Here is a 19,973-nt window from a genome sequence, read left to right as displayed (position 1 = left end):
TTTATGTATGAACAACTATATACAGTATTCAAAACCTAACATCCTTTGAAAAGCTTTTTATGCTACGCAATGCACATAATCTATTTCTAGAGGATTAACTATTTCCTATTCAAGTTTTGCATAATAAACGTAGTGCAAAATTTGCTATCATAAATATAGTTAAGTGAAATTAAGCATCATTATCATCAGAAAAAAAGAGCTACATTATCACCTGGTAATTGACTTTGCAGCAAGAAAGCGAACTTGATGGTGGCTATCTGCGAGAAAATGGGGAAAAGCATCGCTCACAGATAGATCTTCATTTATCACATTAAGGATCGCCCACTCGCAGTAAGGATCAGCCTGAAGAATATTAACATTGTGGTTTAAAATATACAGAAGATCCACAATGGAATATACACTGATGTATACAAAAGATCTTCAGATACTGTTTTTGGGTACACCTTGAGTATATACTTGATATGCTAATGAATGCCAGAAAATATGGGATTACCTCAAGCAGGGCTTTCGTGCACTTTAAAAGGGCCACTCTTACTGGTGCTGTGCATTTCCCTCCTTGAGATAAATGCCTAAAATAAAGAAGATTTGAATAAATGAAAATATTTAAATAAATTAAAAGCAGTTCTGAAAATAAGTCTGACAAGTTTCTGCTGCTCACATTTCAGTCTTTCGTGCTCAATAGGCAGTCTTTGTCAATATACAACAGTGCAGAATTTACTGTTCTAACACTATCTTAAGGACAATACGATTCCTTGCTACAAATACAACATGACACAGAAAATCTAGAAAGCTAAATGCTAGATAAAAATATCATACGATACCAACAGCAAGACAAACAATAGTACTACAGTCTTCACACTGATAGCAAAAGTTAAAATTTTTATGTCCAACAGACTTCTGCATTAAATAGACAAAACATACCAAAAGGCTCCAACAACTGTCAAAAATTGTCCTCGCGCATGTCCTGTCTTTTCAGCATCTGTGTTGGACCGGGCCAACTGTACTGCTATAGGAAGCAAATTATTCAGAATGACTTCACAAACTTCTTGATCTCGGCGGTACAAAGAACACAGGGAACTGTGACAGAAAGAAAGAAAAAGCATGTTGAAACACTAAACAGCTGTTTACAAATCCTCTAGCTGTTGAACTAAAATAGCTCTAACACATGCTGAATAGTTTCTCCCTTACGAAAGAGGCTGAAGAAGCATATGAACATCGTCTTCAGGCAAGAGGTGTTCTTCAATAGGGAGCTCCTTCAAAAGGACCAAGTACTGGGGAATTAAAAAAAAAAGAAAGAACCAAAATGGAAAATAAGCAAAAACTCTAGCACAATTCCTGTAACTCTTACATGAAATCATGCAGTAAGGATACCTAGTGTATAACAGCTCTTACATGTTACACTCTGACCATCTTTTCATGCAAAGACTGTCACACAGTAATATGGCTCATGAAATTTTTTGGTTTGGTAGTCAAAAATATTTTCTTTGTAAACTAAAACACAGAGCCTATTGTACCACTATTTCTATTTAACAATTAATTAATGATAAAGACAGGATGTTTACACTTCTCAACTCTATTTTCTGGCTTACAATGCACTTCAAAACACTAAAAGCTGGTTTAATGTCTTCTCAGGGGACATATAACAAGACAAAGACAAGAATATATAATTGACGAGAATATGCAAGTTTAAAACCAATCAAACACAGAGATGGGTCGGCTGTAAGAAAAAGCTCACACTCACCACATGCAGGTGCAGTGGCTTAGCACTGTCAAAGACACTACCATCAGTAAGCATTAATAGCTTCCTCCGTATATCAGAGACTCCGAAACTCACTGTTTGAATTTGGACTGTAGTTACACAAATACATAAGAATCTCAGGATTTCAAGGAGAAGTAAATCCTGCTTTGTCAACTGTTCTTCAGCTAATGGGCTCAAAGCACCTGAAAATAAGATTTTCATGTAAGAAATGCTTCCCCAAGGACCATAAAAAAACAAACAACAACAACCTGGTAACATTTCAGGTCTTTACAAAACTAATTTATATTTCCAGAATAAATAAAATACTAGAAACCTTTAAGTTTATTTGTTATTAAGAAGTTACTGTATCAGTAACAGCTTCTTGAGTGTGTTTACCACTTTTTCAAATGCCTTCTCTAAAACAAAGGCTTTAATTTTTTTTATATATGGCTGATTTCTCCATCAAGGTTACAGTGAACTCATCAGACTATCTACAACTGTGCTCTTTTGTGCTATTAACTATAACTCAGGATATATTTTAAACTACAGATTCAAAGCTTTCCCAAAATTGAAACTATTATAATGAATGCTACTCTAACACCCTCACTGAAATGTCAATTATAACCTAAACAAAGTAGTTACAAATGCAATTCTTCTGTCACATATAGAACTCTTGTAACTTTCTGCAATTGCAAACTTTATATATTAGATTTATTAGATGGTTTGGGAAGATACTTCTAAAGATAATTCAACATGATGGGGAAAACAGACCAGCTGCTGTTTGTGGCATTAACAAACACCCTGATTTCCTTCTCATTCAATAATAATTGGAAGACATAGTCCTGATTACAAACTAAGATACACACCATTTTAAGAAAGAACTTAAAACAAAAAGAACATCAAAACTTGTAGCTCCTAACAGGATTCATGCTCCTGTACCTCTGCACGTCCAGAGATATAAGAATCCAATCCTGTCAATAACTACTTATCAGGAAAAGGAGAAAAGTTAAATAGGAATACTTCTGAGAAAATTAAGCTCAGTCTAATGACAGAGAGAAGTGTCCTACTGACACACTTTTCAGTCTCCTCTTTGCCAACAATTCTGCCTGACACTGAACAAGTTAGACAGCTTCTCTGCTTGCATTCTACTATTTATAAAATAAAAAATAAACTCCTTTCTAAATGAGCTAGAACAATTCATTAATATCTTTAAAACACTAATGACGTACAAAAGAATTATTGTTTAGAAAGTACTTGGTTCAATCAATATGTGCTTCAATAAAGCAACATAGTTTTGTATGTCGCTGTCTTTTAAGGAAACAAAGAGCAATCTGTAAAAATAAGCTTTTGCAAATAGTTTTGGACACAAAGAAGACTTACCTGTTACATTTTGCATCTCACTAGATTCACTTGTATCACTGATGCCAGTCACTGCAGGATCATCAAACAGATCATCAGATACCTGGTTATCTCCTTCCATTATACTCTCCTCAGGATCATTACCCACTAGATCCACTTCTCCCAGTATGTTTGGTTTTCCAGTAAATGTCATCTGACAAAAACACCACATACTTTTAAAGTTCGCATAAGACAAGGTAACGCACTACTGTTTCCCAGTGACCTAGAATGGCTGAAGTCAACATGGGCTACACTGAACTAATGAATTTCAGCCTTTGGAATAAACCAAATCTACATATGTGAATTCTCTGATGTGAACTATTCTCTTTAGCATAGAAGCTTCTTATGCCAGGTACTAGTCTCTGTGTTTTAGATGGTGCTAAGGACATTGTCAGTGTCTGAAAAACAATTCTCCCTATGAGACTCTCAAACTTTTCACTACATAATTACAGAGAAATTAAAAGAATGCATATGACATTTTCGAGGGCAAATTAAGTACTACTTTCCCTACCAGATGACAAGTTAACAGAAGGTAAGACCTCAGCTTCTTCTCATCTGAAAAAAGATTTTGCCTAACCAAATCTGATTACGAGACGACAGGCCAAAACGAGACATTTTAAGAGTTGTACTAAACACAATGATGTCCACCCCAATTACTTTTTTCAATGAGAAAAGGGTCATTTACAGTTAAATTCAATACTTACAAAATAAACACCTTCAAAGTGTTCTAAGGCACATAAGTTCATCAAAATACAAACCAAACAGAAGCTTTTAGAAGTTTAGAAGTGCATTAAAGTCTCATATCTTATAGAAATTTTTCCTGTGGCGTAAAATTTTTACTTCAACACAGTATTAAATAAAAATCCAAAAATAACATACACAAAAACAGATTAGGGAGAACGTAGGCCCGCTCAGGAAGCTCTCAGCTGAACTAGCTACACAGGATTTGGAGAAGGCTGAGGTTCTTTGTGACTTCTTTGCCTCGGTCTTCTCTAGCAAAGGCTCTGACTGCACCACCCAAGTCTTGGAAGGCAGATGCAAGGACTGTGACAATGAAGACCTTGGGCTCACTGTAGGAGAGGAACTGGTTCAAGACCATCTTAAAAATCTGAGCATGCGCAAGTCCATGAGTCCTGATGAAATCCATCTGTGGGTCCTGAAGGAGCTGGCAAATGAAGTTGCTAACACACTGGCCATCATATTTGAAAAACCATGGCAGTCAGGTGAAGTTCCTGACAACTGGAAAAAGGGAAATATAACCCCCATTTTCAAGAGAGGGAAAATGGATGACCCAGGCAATTACAGACCAGTCAGTCTCACCTCTGTGCCTGGCAAAATCATGGAGCAGATTCTCCTGGAAGGCATGCTAAGGCACGTGAAAAACAACAATGTGCTTGGTGACAGCCAACATGGCTTCACTAAGGGGAAATCCTGCCTGACCAATTTGGTGGCCTTTTATGATGGGGCTACAGAACTGATGGACAGGGGTAGAGCAGTTGATGTCATCTACCTGGACTTGTGCAAAGCGTTCAACACTGTCTCACACGACATTCTTGTCTCTAAATTGGAGAGACATCAATTTGATGAATGGACCACTCGGGGGATAAAGAACTGGCTGGATGGCTGCACACAAAGAGTTGTGGTCAATGGCTCAATGTCCGGCTGAAGACCTGTAGTGACTGGTGTCCCTCAGGGATCAGTGTTGGGACCGGTCTTGTTCAACATCTTTGTCGCTGACACGGACAGTGGGATTGAGTGCGCCCTCAGCAAGTTTGCCAATGACACCAAGCTGTGTGGTTCGGTTGATACGGTGGAGGGAAGGAATGCCATACAGAGGGACCTTGACACACTTGTGAGGTGGGCTGATGCCAACCTTATGAAGTTTAACCATGTAAAGTGCAAGGTCCTACACCTGGGTCGGAGCAACCCCAGACACAACTACAGGCTGGGCAGAGAAGAGATTCAGAGCAGCCCTGCGGAGAAGGTCTTGGGTGTGCTGGTCAATGAGAAAATGAACATGAGCCTGCTTCAGTGTGCACTTGCAGCCCAGAAAGCCAACCGTATCCTGGGCTGCATCAAAAGGAGTGTGACCAGCAGGTCGAAGGAGGTGATCCTGCCCCTTTACTCTGCTCTCATGAGACCTCACTTGGAGTATTGTGTACAGTTCTGGTGTCCTCAACATAAAAAGGATATGGATCTGTTGGAACAAGTCCAGAGGAGAGCCACGAGAATGATCAGGGGACTGGAGTACCTCCCATATGAAGATAGGCTGAGAAAGTTGGGGCTGTTCAGCCTGGAGAAGAGAAGGCTGCATGGAGACCTCATAGCAGCCTTCCAGTATCTGAAGGGGGCATATAGGGATGCTGGGGATGGAATCTTCATTAGGGACTGTAGTGATAAGACAAGGGGTAATGGGTTAAAACTTAAACAGGGGACGTTTAGATTGGATATAAAGAAGAAATTCTTTCCTATTAGGGTGGTGAGGCACTGGAATAGGTTGCCCAAGGAGGTTGTGAATGCTCCATCCCTGGCAGTGTTCAAGGCCAGGTTGGACGAGGCCTTGGGTGAGATGGTTTAGAGCGAGGTGTCCCTGCCCATAGCAGGGGGGTTGGAACTTGATGATCTTAAGGTCCTTTCCAACCCTAACTATTCTATGATTCTATGGTTTTCAGTGTCAGCTGGCATGCTAGCACTCATCAGACTTTATCCGCCTGCTCTCATTTTTCCCCTACGCCTGTGTTCAAATGCTAAATAGAAAAGTTTACAGTTAGAAATTCTCTACAAAACTCAATGTATTTTGGTTCATTTGTTTAGTAATATGTATGTCATTTGGTTTGCCTCCAAACTGTTATAATGTAAAAATAATCCTCTTGCAGAAGAGCACTGAATTTAGAAGCAGACATCAGAAACAATGGAAAATACTTACCAGATTTTTGCAAGTATCTACAAGGTCATTCATAAATTTTGATGTTAACAAACGCAGGAATATATCAGAGTGCATTTTATTAGCACTGTTCTGTAAGAAAGTAAGATAGGTTAATTCATTTTTTTCAGGTACCATGTATGTGATATTCACTTCATGATTCCGTTAATGAAGAAAGAAATATAAATTCCTTGAAAAGCTTTACCTTCACACAATTGCATAAGCATTTTGTACACTGCATTATCAAAGTCCTCAGGGAGTTGATCTGGGCATCTTCATTTACTTTGTTTTTAGACAGAGAAATGCTTTCTCCAGCATAATGAATGAGAGACTAAAAATACAACAGTTAAAATACCAGTTATATTCCTTTATACATTGGTACATACACAGTGCACATAGAGACAAAAGGATATGATTCTCATTCATACATTCTCATTCATATAGCTTTGATATTTACAGTGTGGTATCAATGGGTTTTGACCTTTTTTCTTTCTTTGTTTTTTTGCACTTTCTGCTCTGGAAGTGACAAAAAAAGGCCCAGACCTGTCTGTAACATTGACACTTTCATTACAAAAGAAAAATATAGCATCTCTCCATGATGTGTAAGTTTGAGGTTTCCATATTTAGGCAAAAAATAACTTCTGACAGCAGTAGTAGTAGTATCAGCAATAATAATAATAGCTGTCTTCGTACCAGTTTAAACCATCAAACGATCTTAACAAATTCCTGCATGAAAGACCTAAGGACATGTCTACATGTCCATTGTTACTTATAAATTTATATTTAAAAAGGGGTGACTCAGAAACGTATCAGTATTTACAACCTTCCCCTGCAAAACTAATGCATTGGTGTACTGACAACATGAATAGAGTTCTTAAAATTATTTCCATTTAATGGTTTATTTCATTTTTAATAGCTCCCTAATGCATTGCTGCTTACCTTAGCCTTCTGGAACAGCGCTGATTTACAGGCATCCTCTTCTTTAAGTACACCAGTGTAGCAATAGCAGCCAAGAACACCAGTCAAGAGACTGGCACATCTGACAAGGTGTTCTGCTGTAACCACCTTAGGCTAAAACACACAGTATGAATACCATGGTTTACCATGAAACTTCTTCATCAAAACACAGAATTGTTTGGAGCCCCTACCATCTCAGTGGCCTCTTCTGCATGCATGAAGCGCCTTGGAGGCCTAAAACTTGATGCAGTATTTCAGATGCTGCCTCAAGTCAGTGTTAATATAATCCATACTTGCAGCTTTCTTTTACAACTAGTCCTTTACACAAGCTGCATCTTTTTACAAAACCTAAATATTTGAGACCTCTGTGTCTCAGGCTATCTTGGCTGAAAACTGGCAAGGGCTTAAAGCATTACAGGGTCACAGAAACTGAAACCAGTATCACAAAAAGCAGGGCAGGTGGTTTATGTGGCAGCTTTGCACGCATTTCCACTGCTATACAGCTTCTGTGTATTCCCATAATTTTGAAAATGACATCATTGGCGAAATATCCATAAAGAAATGCAGATTTTTCTACCTTGTATTATTGGATATAGTTTTTTAAATGCCTGTTGTTGAACTTTTAGTGGCAAAAGGAATTAAAATCTATGTACTTTGGCCTTGAAAACACATTGTTTGGGAGCACAAAGATGTAACAGTCATTTCCAACTTACCTTAGAAGCATGGATGCTTAAAAGCTTTTCTGCCATTGCTAAAAGACATTGCTCCAATGTTTCCCTAAGATTCTGGTTGACAGTAAGTCTTGAACCAGTCACATTTTTATCTGCAACATTTACTGCAAAGTTAGTGAAAATATCCATTTCATCAAATGTTGTCTGCAAATACAGCTCTTCAACATCGGAAAAATTGCTTTCTTCTTTCCGTTGCAAATGCTGCATACTTGAAGAGGAGACATAATTCTTACTTTAGTGGTCAGTATACAACTTACAAGACTTTAAAACTATCATTTAAATACAAGAAACAAAAAAAGCAAAATAAAATATTTTATCTTTTTGTGTTTCCAAACTCTGGTAGATTTCTAATTTCTGAGGTGACTTTGATTTGGCAATGGATACAACTTTAGCTCTATCTGAAGAAACTGCAAGCAAAAGTGAAGCCTGCATATGCATCATATATTCTACTGTAGTTCATATAGCAGCATCTGTTCTGCGTTAAGATGGCTAACCTCAGTCTACTTTACACAACTGGCACAGAAATCCAAAACCACCCTGAAAAATAGTATTTTTAGCTTCTAGTAGGAAGGTCTTATATTTCATCATGACAAGTTATACACATTTTAGTTTATTAAGAGGAAACTGGATATAGTCCAAGGGCTTGAACATATCTATCACTGAAATATGTAACAGCATGCGTAAGAGTGACTCTGACAGAATCAAGTAAAGTGAGGCTGGGGCCACAAATACAGGTGGAGTGGCATGAGGATATATGGACAGTAAACATCTAGCCAAGTTTTCACTTAACATTAATCTTCAAGAAAAATCTTTAGATATGTTTCCTTTAGAATGGAAGGTAATGTTATAAAGCATGAACAGGTATTTCCATAAAACTACATATTATTCGAAAAATATAATGAGTTGATATACCTAGCGTACTTGGTGGTTAAAGAGACAAATATTTAGCTAAATCACTGAAGATAAATAATACACGTAGCCCATATAAGGTATTTTGTTCAGTACCTGAAGCTTTGACTGTCAGCAAAAGACTATTTTAACATATGCTTAAAGCATCTTAACAAATCACAAAAGCACTGTTATTTTCATGGGGTCTCAAAGGTGTTATACAGTAAGATGCGAAAGAACTTGAGGAATTATGCATTTCATTATCTCTGCTTGCTAAACTGACAAATATAAGAAGCATAAGTATCTATAAAGATTGATTAAAAACATACCATTTAGCATCATTTTGGAAAAAAATCATGGCAGCTCTACAGTTCTTCATTGTAAGGCTCACAAGAATCTTTTGTAACATAAGATGAGGAAAATCACTGTAGAAAAAGAAAATCATTTTGTAGTTTCTTGCCATCAGACAAGCTCTTGGGATTCCTGAACTGCACCCAACAATTGACCAGATTAACTGCATATCTTTTAAGCAACTTAAGTTTTCACTTAAGATTTTAAACATAGTTCAAGTATCTGCTGTGCTATGGACAGCTAAGTAAATTATGGCCTCAGAGTGACATTCCAAAATAAGCTTACAAACTCTATAAGCTCTACCAAAGCACTAATATTATGCAATTCTGCAAATCCACTTTTTCCTGTGTAATCTCCTGTGTCACAGAGTGAATTTACGTATAAAAATAGGCTACAAAGACTTTACCTGCAGAGCACAGGAGGCAACTCTGCACATTCTTCCATTTCTTCTTCCAAATAGCTGGACAGTAGCCATTTCATTATTGCTTGCCTTAACACTGAACCCAGACTTCTTTCAGAATTATTCTGTTCCATTCCTATATCCAAATTTGCTGGCACTGAATAGGCAGTCATCAATAATGATAAGCAATATGCAGCAGAACTGTAAAAAAAAAAAGAGAACACAGGGCATCTGTGAGAAACAATGTGGTATTTGTTGATCACAGAGTCACAGAATAGTTAGGGTTGGAAAGGACCTGAAGATCATCAAGTTGCAACAACCCTGCCATGGGCAGGGACACCTCGCTCTAAACCATCTCACCCAAGGCCTCGTCCAACCTGGCCTTGAACACTGCCAGGGATGGAGCATTCAGAGGTTCCCTGGGCAACCCATTCCAGTGCCTCACCACCCTTACAGTAAAGAACTTCTTCCTTATATCCAATCTAAACTTCCCCTGCTGAAGTTTCAACCCATTACCCCTCGTCCTATCACTACAGTCCCTAATGAAGAGTCCAGCCCCAGCATCCCTATAGGCCCCCTTCAGATACTGAAGGCTGCTATGAGGTCTCCACGCAGCCTTCTCTTCTCCAGGCTGAACAGTCCCAACTTTCTCAGCCGATCTTCATATGGGAGGTGCTCCAGGCCCCTGATCATTCTCGTGGCCCTCCTCTGGACTTGTTCCAACAGATCCATGTCCTTTTTATGTTGAGGACACCAGAACTGCACACAATACTCCAGTGAGGTCTCATGAGAGCAAAGGGGCAGGATCACCTCCTTCGACCTCCTGGTCACACTTCTTTTGATGCAGCCCAGGATTCGGTTGGCTTTCTGGGCTGCAAGCGCACACTGAAGCTGGCTCATGTTCATTTTCTCATCGACCAGCACCACCAACTCCTTCTCCGCAGGGCTGCTCTGAATCTCTTCTCTGCCCAACCTGTAGCTGTGTCTGGGATTGCTCCGACCCAAGTGTAGGACCTTACACTTGGCATAGTTAAACTTCATAAGGTTGGCACCAGCCCACCTCACAGGTGTGTTAAGGTCCCTCTGGATGGCATTCCTTCCCTCCTGCATATCAACCAAACCACAGAGCTTGGTGTCATCAGCAAACTTGCTGAGGGCGCCCTCAATCCCACTGTCCATGTCAGCAACAAAGAAGTTAAACAAGATCGGTCCCAACACCGATCCCTGAGGGACACCACTCATTACAGGTCTCCAGCTGGACATTCAGCCACTGACCACAACTCTTGGTGTGTGGCCATCCAGACAGTTCTTTATCCACCGAGTGGTCCATCCATCAAATTGATGTTTCTCCAATTTAGAGACAAGGATGTCGTGTGAGACAGTGTCGAAAACTTTACACAAGTCCAGGTAGATGACATCAACTGCTCTACCCCTGTCCATCAGTTCTGTAGCCCCATCATAACAGGCCACCTAAATGGTCAGGCAGGATTTCCCCTTGGTGAAGCCATGCTGGCTGTCACCAAGCACATTGTCGTTTTTCATGTGCCTTAGCATGCCTTCCAGGAGAATCTGCTCCAAGATTTTGCCAGGCACAGAGGTGAGACTGACTGGTCTGTAATTCCCCGGGTCATCCATTTTTCCCTTCTTGAAAATGGGGGTTATATTTCCCTTTTTCCAGTTGTTGGGAACTTCACCTGACTGCCATGTCTTTTCAAATATGATGGCCAGTGGCTTAGCAACTTCGTTCGCCTGCTCCTTCTGGACCCGCGGATGGATTTCATCAGGACTCATGGACTTGTGCATATTCAGTTTCTTAGAGATGGTCTTGAACCAGTTCCTCACCTACAGTGTCCCAAGGTCTTCATTCTCATAGTCCCTGTGTCTGCCTTCCAAGACTTGGGTGGTGCAGTCAGAGCCTTTGCTAGTGAAGACCGAGGTAAAGAAGTCACAGAGAACCTCAGCCTTCTCCAAATCCTGTGTAGCTAGTTCTCCCGAGAACAGAGAGTGATCAGCACTCTAAAGCAAAGTCACTACTTCTGCATGCTCAGGGAGCATCAAGTATATAAGCAAGTTATTACGCACACACACTGGAAATCTCCTTTTTTAAGTGTGTTTTCAAAAGCCACATTTTGGCTATTACAGACATTTCCTGTCTATTTTAGACTGTTTCTGAATACTCATTTCAGAATCAAAATTTAGAAGAAAACATACTTTTTAACTTCAAAAATCAACTTTTCTTTCACTCTCCATTTGACGTTTTTAGTCATTTTACATTTGAAGATGTTGCCTCTTCTCTGCCTGCTTTCAGACTTATGTCTGAAATCTATGTATTTATGATTATCTGTATTTATGCCCATTTCAAATGCTTAAAACTCAAATGTGTACAGTTGAACAGAAATACAGCCACAACAATAATGTTATTTTGAATAATACAGTGATTTTGGTTGCACAATAATAGTAATGTGAATCAGACACAAAAATATTATCCTTGCTTCCCATTTTACCTTGAAGGTTTACATGCAGGTCCTGAGAATATTTTCCAGAGTTCTTTATCTGTCACAACAAGATTTCCTTGAATCATAGCTCCAAGCAGCCCAAAGCTCTCCACTTCAATTTGCTGGAAACTAACACTACGAATGGTAAGAGACCAAATCTTTGCCCAGATTCTCTGGAGCTCCAACTTCTGGCTGCTTTTCAAATCAGTCTTCTGGTTTTGACACAAAGCCATCTCTCTAAGACACTTCAGCACATATGAGGTTCTTTCTCCTCGGCGCTGCTGAGGCAGTAACTGGTGAAGTATACTGAGTAAGGGAAGTAGCTCACTGTTGGGAAGACTCATGGGATACTTTAATATTAATTGAGCTGTAACCTGTAACCTTGAAAACACAAAGTGAAGCAATTAATATCAGACATATGTAAATTTGTGTCTTCAAAAGCAAATGAACGAAGTGTTCTCCAATTGTCATTTTACATTTATACTTTCCAGTACTGAGCTGATTTGTTTACTAACAAAGGTTAAAGATTCTGTATTAGTACTGTTTTCACTTGTAAAGCCTGCTCACCTTGCTTCACTATCACTAATAATTTCTTACAAGCTGTTTTCACTGATTTCTGACCACAAGGGAAGAAAATTTCAGGAAGAAAAATATTTTTTTTCCTTCTCCTGGACTGGCCTGTTATACATTCTGGCCCACGGGGTAGCCTTAAGGGTGAAATTACATAAACAGAACATTACAGCAACATCTCTTCAGATAAGAGAAGTAAAATTCATCAAATGAACAAAATGTTAAGCTGGGCATGGTATGTTGGAAGGATGCTGTTCATAGCAATGGTTGCAACTCTACTCAAATTACAATACTTGCAGTATTTTTTGGAGATGGCCATCTCCACACAAATGGCATGTTAATTACTCAAAACAGGCACTTTTCCTCAATACTGAGAGCAATAAACACACATACCTACACACACACAGAAACCTGCCACCCCAGCTCAGAACTCAAACCACTAGCAGCTGCACTGTTGTGGAGCCTTGTACAGCAGTTTTCCAAGAAAAGTCAGAAAGACAGAAAGGAGCACTAGCGGAAAAAACCATCTGGTGTAATCTATTGCAGCTAAAAAGTCAACATTCTTGGGCTTCAGACTAAAACTGGTTAGTTCTGGAAAAGTCTAGCTGTGATCTTTTATCTTGATTCCCTGTCAAGCTCTCTGCTACAGAATCCTCCTGCAGCACTCAGTGGAAGATGGTATGTAGCTATACCTCGAGAGCAGAAGACCCTCATCAAACAAAATAACCCTCTATCAAGGTCCAAGCTAAGGTGCTAGGCCTTGCCCTTCAACAGTTTTCAGGCCAGATATTCTGACAAAGTGTGTGAACCAGCCCAAAATGCCCAAACTGTTAATGGCTGCTGTCTTGTGACACAGCCAGTTTAAGAAATCAGTAAATCTCACGTTCGCTTCCTAATACTAACAAGCTGGATCACATACACAACACTTACATAAAGAATGGCAATATCTAGCACAAGAGACGAGAAAAAAAAAACACATCAGAGGCAGTAATATCTTATACACTACTACACAGTGTACCAGACCTCATGTGTTATTACTTAGGAAACCAAAGATACAAAATTTTTACAGCAAGGGTGCCACAAATGCTACTCATTACTTTCTAAATGCTATGATAACCTGAGTGCTTAGATCTATGTCTGCATGCCCAGATACTTCATCTGAAAGCACATTCAGAACGTATGTAAATGTAGAAAGATGTCTCTAGTAATATTTGTTTCATGTAAAGATGGTATTACCAAGGTATGACATCAAAATCCTTCTGGGATTTTTGCAGGTTGTCTCGAATTATCTCCCAGCCTAGCTCAATCCTCCTGCGCTTGCTTGGTAATGTTTCATTATTGGGCTCTCTTTGTGAAACAGCATATGACTGGGTAACTTCCAGGACTTTGGTATCCTCTGTAAAAACCTTTTGTAAAGAGAAATCAAGAAGTATGCAAATAAATAAAAAAAAGTAGGGAAAACTGAAATGACAAGCTAAACTGGTCCATTTTTTACTGTGCATAAAGCCTCTTAAGAGGCAACCAGAATTATTCTTTACTACAACAGAACCTTTGTTTATAGTCTAATAAACAACACTAGTGAAACCTAGTGTGATTCAGGAGTCCACACGCTTCTAAACTGCACAAAAATTAACAACTAAACAGAACACAGACAAAAGGTACTAATACATCAGTAAATGACTACGAGGAAATGCTAAAGCCTATTACTTTAAAAAAGTAAAACACACAACACAGCAAATAAATAGTCAACTTTATATTCAAATAAAAACGTTACCTGATGACAAATATCAGCCATTAATTCAATCAGATTTTCCTTTACAGCAATATTACGTGAGGCTGAAGAATACTTTCCTCTACTACTGATTAGATTTATTTCATTCACCAGCAGATCATACATGTTATATAAGATACTTTGCCATTTTGCTGAGTCATATGCACCTGTACATGCAAAATCAATGAAAAGATAACCTGTACCACATTGTATTGATACAATATGCAAACCTACCTATATGATGCAAAGTACACACCTACCTAGACAATGCAAAGTACAGCCGAAATCAGAGTAAAGCATAAAAAGCTTAACAAATGCAGACATGCAAAAGAAACCTTATAATGGAGAATGAATAAAACAAAAAAAGTGAAAAAGGTTAAAGAGAATTTAATCAGTGTATACAAGTAATTAGGGAAGGAACAAAGTTTGTAATAAACAGTTCTTTTTTCTAACTGGAAAAACTACTATGATACGCAATGGATAAATTTGGACTGATTATAAACTCTTTGCCATTTGCAGACAAAGTAAAAAAACCCAATACCTTTAAAAAGATGCTGTAACTGAAATAGGCCATGACAGACAAGCACAGTTACTGAGTGATCTTCTGTGAAAAATTTTTTACAGTAAGTCAGATTTAGACCATAGTAGTAATTTTTAGGTTTAAACAGACCTCGTAAGATATGAGCACATGTGACAAGCTAAAAACAATCTAAAATATTATTTCCCTTCCCAAATATTGTGTGCTTTGATTCTGTTAAATCACCTTTTGATTTAAAAGATTTAAACCCCAACCCTTACAGGACTTACTACAGTTAATATTCTCTTACTGCATACAATTTGAAAACTCATTTTCACTTTCACTCAATCTATAGCATAAAACTACCGACACGTAGTCGTCACTCCCATTAATGTTTCCAAGACTCAATATCAAAATTCAGAAAGTTGGCACAATTCAAACAATAACATACAGTGATAGAAAAAACTCAAAAAAACCCCAGGTAACTTTTGCTGTACCTTTTCCCTGAGCTTTTGCACCCTTTGGATGATGAATATGAACTTGGAAACGAAACAATTCAACTATTGACTCCTTCAGGGAATCCTTTGGTCTATACTGAGTCCATATATAAAGGACTGTAGGCAAAATTTCTTCCCCTAATTTACAAATCCGTATGCGACAGTTGACAGCAAACTTATTGCAGAAGATATTCATTGCTCCAACAATATGATCCAGGCCTGCAGCACTCTTCTCTTGCCTGCAACATAAACCTAACACTCAAACTTCCAGAATAAATAACCTTATTTCTTTTCACAGGAATTGTTTAAACACAAATACTAGCAAGTAACTATATTTAGAATATTATTTGCCCACTAAATACAGAAGTTAATATTTTCAGTAATTTATTAAATTGGTGTTCAAAGACAGAACAAAATATGCCTGAAGAAGTATTACCTGCTGTTATTAAAGTATTATCCCAAATACTTAAAATGAGTTATTCTTTAAAGTAAGTATTAGCATACAAAAGGAGCACTTGCAACATACCTTGCACACTGCATTGCTTTTGAAAAGAAGATAAGCATATCAGAACTCAACCCATCAGTTTGGAAGCAGTACCCCCTTGCAAGTGTGTGAATTATCCTAGCCACCAAGACTCTATTAATCTTCCCAGAAGGTTTGAGGTATAATTGGCCATACAGGATTAGCAACTCTGGAAACATATTAAGAAAAAAAAAGTGTATATGATGTAATGTGTAAATATGTTGTAAATATAAAAACATATATATGCATATATACTACAGAGGATTACATAAAAAATGCTTGAAGCAAAATATTGTATTAAATATATAGAAATGATCGTTCTGAATTGAGCTGCATTTCATTATTCACAAAAGTTAACAGGGAAGGGGGAATGTGCATGTGGGAAATAAAGCATGTAGTCTACACTGGAAGTAAAGCTATATTCATTCTGAACTGGGATATAGTCTGCTTTGTGTTACACTGAGCAAAGTACCTATCGCCTCATGATCAATTTGCACAACTACTTCCATGCTCAATTTCTACTCTACATCAAGTAGAGCAGGGGCTCCATTTGTTGCAGAATACACAATAAAATACTTGGAAACAATTTACAGCCACACACACACTAACAAAGAATTTGGTGTAAAAGGAGTAGGTAAACCTATCAGAACAGTTGAAACTAAGGCTCCCCATATTTCCATTACATGGAAATTCACCCAGCCTCCAGTTTCTTTTAGTAAGATTGAGTTCAGCTTCTACTGGCCTCACAAGACTCCTTTGATGATGCAGCCAATATGACAGCTTGTCATAATTTTTACAAACATGACTATCAACATTCAGAAGCTCAGAATTTCCAGCAGATAAGAGCACCTCATGAAATTAGTACTTGTTTATCTAACTTTGGCCAAGAACTGGAATCCATGTTCTTACTCTCAACTGCTGCACCAGATCACTGATTTTGTAAGTAGAAAACAGACTTCTCCATTGTACTCCAAGCATTATAAACAAGGTGGAATTGCTAAAAAAGGTTATGATAACCTTTACAAAGCTCATATATCTCTCCTCAAATCCATTAAATGAAACAAGCTTCTTTTATTAAAGTCTGACTTCCTCTAGATTTATGGCCTTTAGTCCAACCTCAGTTCAGTAACTGAATTCAACTGTGCCCCTTAAGATCTAATGCCAACATTTATTCTGTCACACTTCCAGCTTCCATCCGTACAGATTCAGCTAACTTCCATGTTCCTAACCTACCTAACTGGCACACAGTAACTCTCATAGGCTCCTCATGCAACCTGCATGTATCCTTCCTGTGACACTCAGTCTTAGCTTCCCTTCTATGACTTCTTCAACATGTCTTTAACAACCCTGGTTTCTTGTCTCATTCTCTACCCACCTACCATCAGCTCTACCCAAGTACCCAATTCTTCAAATGCCTTTCCTATTTAGTACTTTGAACTCCAGCTTCCAGTCTCCCTATCTGACCAGTCCCTACCTTCACATCCTGTGCCAACCTGCAGGCTTACAGCCCTTTGTCTTCTACCCCACTCACTGGCTCCTAGTCACAGGCAGCTTTCCTATGCAGTTGAGGATTCAAGTTATCCATGGTCAAATGGTACCAAATTCTTTAACTTCTGAGATCTCACCCTCAGGCTCTCTAACTACCAAACCACACCTCTCAATCTCAATGGAACCATTTTATTTGCTCTGCTTTACCAGCCTTCAGCAGGGTTTTTTTGCCCGCCCTTTCATTCCCAGTATCACCAGGCCCTTCTTCTGAATTCTTTGCAGGTTTATTTCCATTCTCTATTTCATCAGTTTCTCAAGCTACAAAGCAGAGTATTTTCTCATAAAATGCTTTTCAGGAATTTAAATTGACTTTACAGCACTATGCCATGCAAATAAAGTATTTCTACACTTTCTCCAAAATTGTACATGCAACATGCAGCAAACACGACTGCAAAACTTCTGATTACCTTTTTTTTTCCAAATTACTGTTCTAGTCCATCAACAAATAAAAACAGATGAGTTGAGAGCTCAGCACACATCAAATGATTCAAAATACATAAAAATTATTCCCCATGATAAATAAGGTAAATATCTTGGGAGTCAAATTCAATCCTCTGAAAAGTGAAAAATCCTATCTGTATTCCCACTCAGTTCAGGCTACATGCCTTGTCATCACTCAACTTTTAAATCTGCTTTTATCTACTGAAATCTTAAGCTTTCTAGGTTGTCTTTTTTTTTTTTTTGGTATGAAATATGTGCATATAACAGTGACACAACAGGCTTTTTAGGACCTTCATAAGCCAACAAAACTCTGATAATAAAATTTAATAGTAATACTTTATCAAAACTACACTAGCTACTACCTAATTACTTGTGAACAGGAGCACATCAGTAAAGTTTTATTGAGGGTATTTGCAGCGCACACATTCCATGTATTTGTTACACATATTAAGCCCTGTGGAGACCATGTGTTTATATATTAACTCATATAGAACCTGATTCTATATGAGTACATATGCTTCCAGCAAGCAATAGGCAAACAGCATGAAAAAAGAAAAAAAAAAAACAATTCCTAATCTTTAGTTCCTAAGTTTCTAAGCTTTAATTCAACTGTAAGCTTACAAGGCTGACACTTTTTTAGTCCACTTTTTGTGTAGCATCTCACACAACAGGGCATAAAAAAACCACAATGTACCTAATCATGCTTTTATAATGGCAAGACATTGGTTGTAGGCTTAAAAATGTTACCTGACCACTGCTTCTGGGATATCTCAGACCAATATTTCCTTACTGAGAGAATATCTTTAAGGAGTATACTACTACAATCAGATCCACATGCAGCACAACTTGTTGGATCTCTTATAATTTCCAGCACATAAATCAGAAGTTCCTGACATTTCAGCCTGGGTCCTCCTACATGAAGAAAGAACGTGAGACTGTAATTAACCCAAAGTGTACCAAATAAATCTGAGTACCAAATTAAGTAAAAAATAAGTGTAGCAAATAAATTACTTGTAAATGTTTATTTTAAAATAATAATTAAAAGAAAAAACCTCAACAGTTCAGAAACAGTTCTCTTAGGAATCAGCTTAAATAGTTTCTAAGAAATAAATTACTTATGAGAGGACACAACACTCACATACCCATTGAATAATTAGAAAAAGGCACTGTGAACATCAACAAGGACAGAGAAAGAGCACAAAGGACTGATTCACATCAAGATATTTAAATTGTGAACACCTGGAAGTGAGCAAGATGAACCCTACCCTGGTAACTTACATCAGAGTAAAAACTCAAAGTTGAAAACAAAACACCAAAACAAAACAGTAATTCCATATGAACAGATGTTACTGACTTTTATTAGCACATCTGATTAAATATTTGACCAAGCTTCCAACTTCTTGCACTTTTTTCTGTCTGGTAGTTTGGGTTGAAGTAGATGCATTTGGTTTTGTCTGCTGCAGGTTTTTCATTTCTTTCTGGAAATACTTCTGCAAGACACTTCAAAAATAAAAGATTAAGTATCTGCACATTTATGACTAAAGCAAAATAGGTAATTACAGTTTTAGCCTAGATTGTCAGTGCTTGTTCTTCTCACAATTCTAAATATCAAAGACTAAAACCAACTGGAATATATTACAGTTTTAGAATGACAGAAATAATTGTATTAAAGGACCTGTAAATTCTAAAATAATCCAGAAGCACCTTAGATAGAAACCAAATTTTCCTTTAAACTTTGTATAATGCTAAACATACAATTTATAATTAGGGAAAAAAAAAACAATGACAAGTCTTTCTATTTAAGCTGCAACATTGTACAACAAAACAGTAAGAAGTATTCTTCACTGTTTTTACTGGGGAAAACCTTCCAAGTCCTATTTCACTATTGTTAAAAATTAACATGATTACATTTTAGATCTAAAACTAGATTAAACTTTTCACTGGCTTTGTCACTAGCAATTACCGTCAATTTTCTGGCCTCCTATTCAGAATCTGTATTTCTGTATTCCTCCTATGCATTTCTAATGTATTTCTGGCCATCTCAAAAGAAACATATAAAATTTATCAAATACCTTTTGTGGTATTACTGGTACAGCTATGAAACAAGAACTACTCCAATGCTAAGCAATTAAAAACATAATGGAAAGCTGACCAGACACCAGCCTATGAAAGCTAACATTTCAGAAGCACTTTTAACATGAAATTTAACACTGGGCCCACTTGCT

At 37.8% G+C, this 19,973-nt stretch overlaps 1 protein-coding gene across 1 annotated transcript in view; it reads right to left on the bottom strand.

Annotated features, from left to right (window-relative positions):
* The window catches only part of ATM (ATM serine/threonine kinase), a 65,401-nt gene that overhangs the window by 42,379 nt on the left and 3,049 nt on the right, over window positions 1-19,973 (bottom strand). Inside the window, exons 4-22 of the mRNA XM_061374388.1 lie at window positions 19,103-19,248; window positions 18,496-18,660; window positions 15,763-15,928; window positions 15,237-15,475; window positions 14,226-14,389; window positions 13,688-13,857; window positions 11,891-12,262; window positions 9,393-9,587; window positions 8,965-9,060; window positions 7,730-7,955; window positions 6,999-7,130; window positions 6,265-6,390; window positions 6,063-6,152; window positions 3,119-3,290; window positions 1,742-1,941; window positions 1,189-1,271; window positions 922-1,077; window positions 494-569; window positions 212-342 (exon numbers count right to left, since the gene is read on the bottom strand). Coding sequence (XP_061230372.1) covers window positions 212-342; window positions 494-569; window positions 922-1,077; window positions 1,189-1,271; window positions 1,742-1,941; window positions 3,119-3,290; window positions 6,063-6,152; window positions 6,265-6,390; window positions 6,999-7,130; window positions 7,730-7,955; window positions 8,965-9,060; window positions 9,393-9,587; window positions 11,891-12,262; window positions 13,688-13,857; window positions 14,226-14,389; window positions 15,237-15,475; window positions 15,763-15,928; window positions 18,496-18,660; window positions 19,103-19,248 — 3,105 coding nt within the window. The remainder of the gene's footprint in view (window positions 1-211; window positions 343-493; window positions 570-921; window positions 1,078-1,188; window positions 1,272-1,741; window positions 1,942-3,118; window positions 3,291-6,062; window positions 6,153-6,264; window positions 6,391-6,998; window positions 7,131-7,729; window positions 7,956-8,964; window positions 9,061-9,392; window positions 9,588-11,890; window positions 12,263-13,687; window positions 13,858-14,225; window positions 14,390-15,236; window positions 15,476-15,762; window positions 15,929-18,495; window positions 18,661-19,102; window positions 19,249-19,973) is intronic.

This window comes from Neopsephotus bourkii, unplaced genomic scaffold, assembly GCF_033783945.1.
Source record: "Neopsephotus bourkii isolate Nb327-2 ecotype Australia unplaced genomic scaffold, CSIRO-AGI_Nbou_v1 NB_1638, whole genome shotgun sequence".
In the NCBI taxonomy this organism is placed as follows: domain Eukaryota; kingdom Metazoa; phylum Chordata; class Aves; order Psittaciformes; family Psittacidae; genus Neopsephotus; species Neopsephotus bourkii.
The sequence above is the reverse complement of the archived record's forward strand: the minus strand, read 5'-3'. Positions and strand labels throughout refer to the sequence as shown.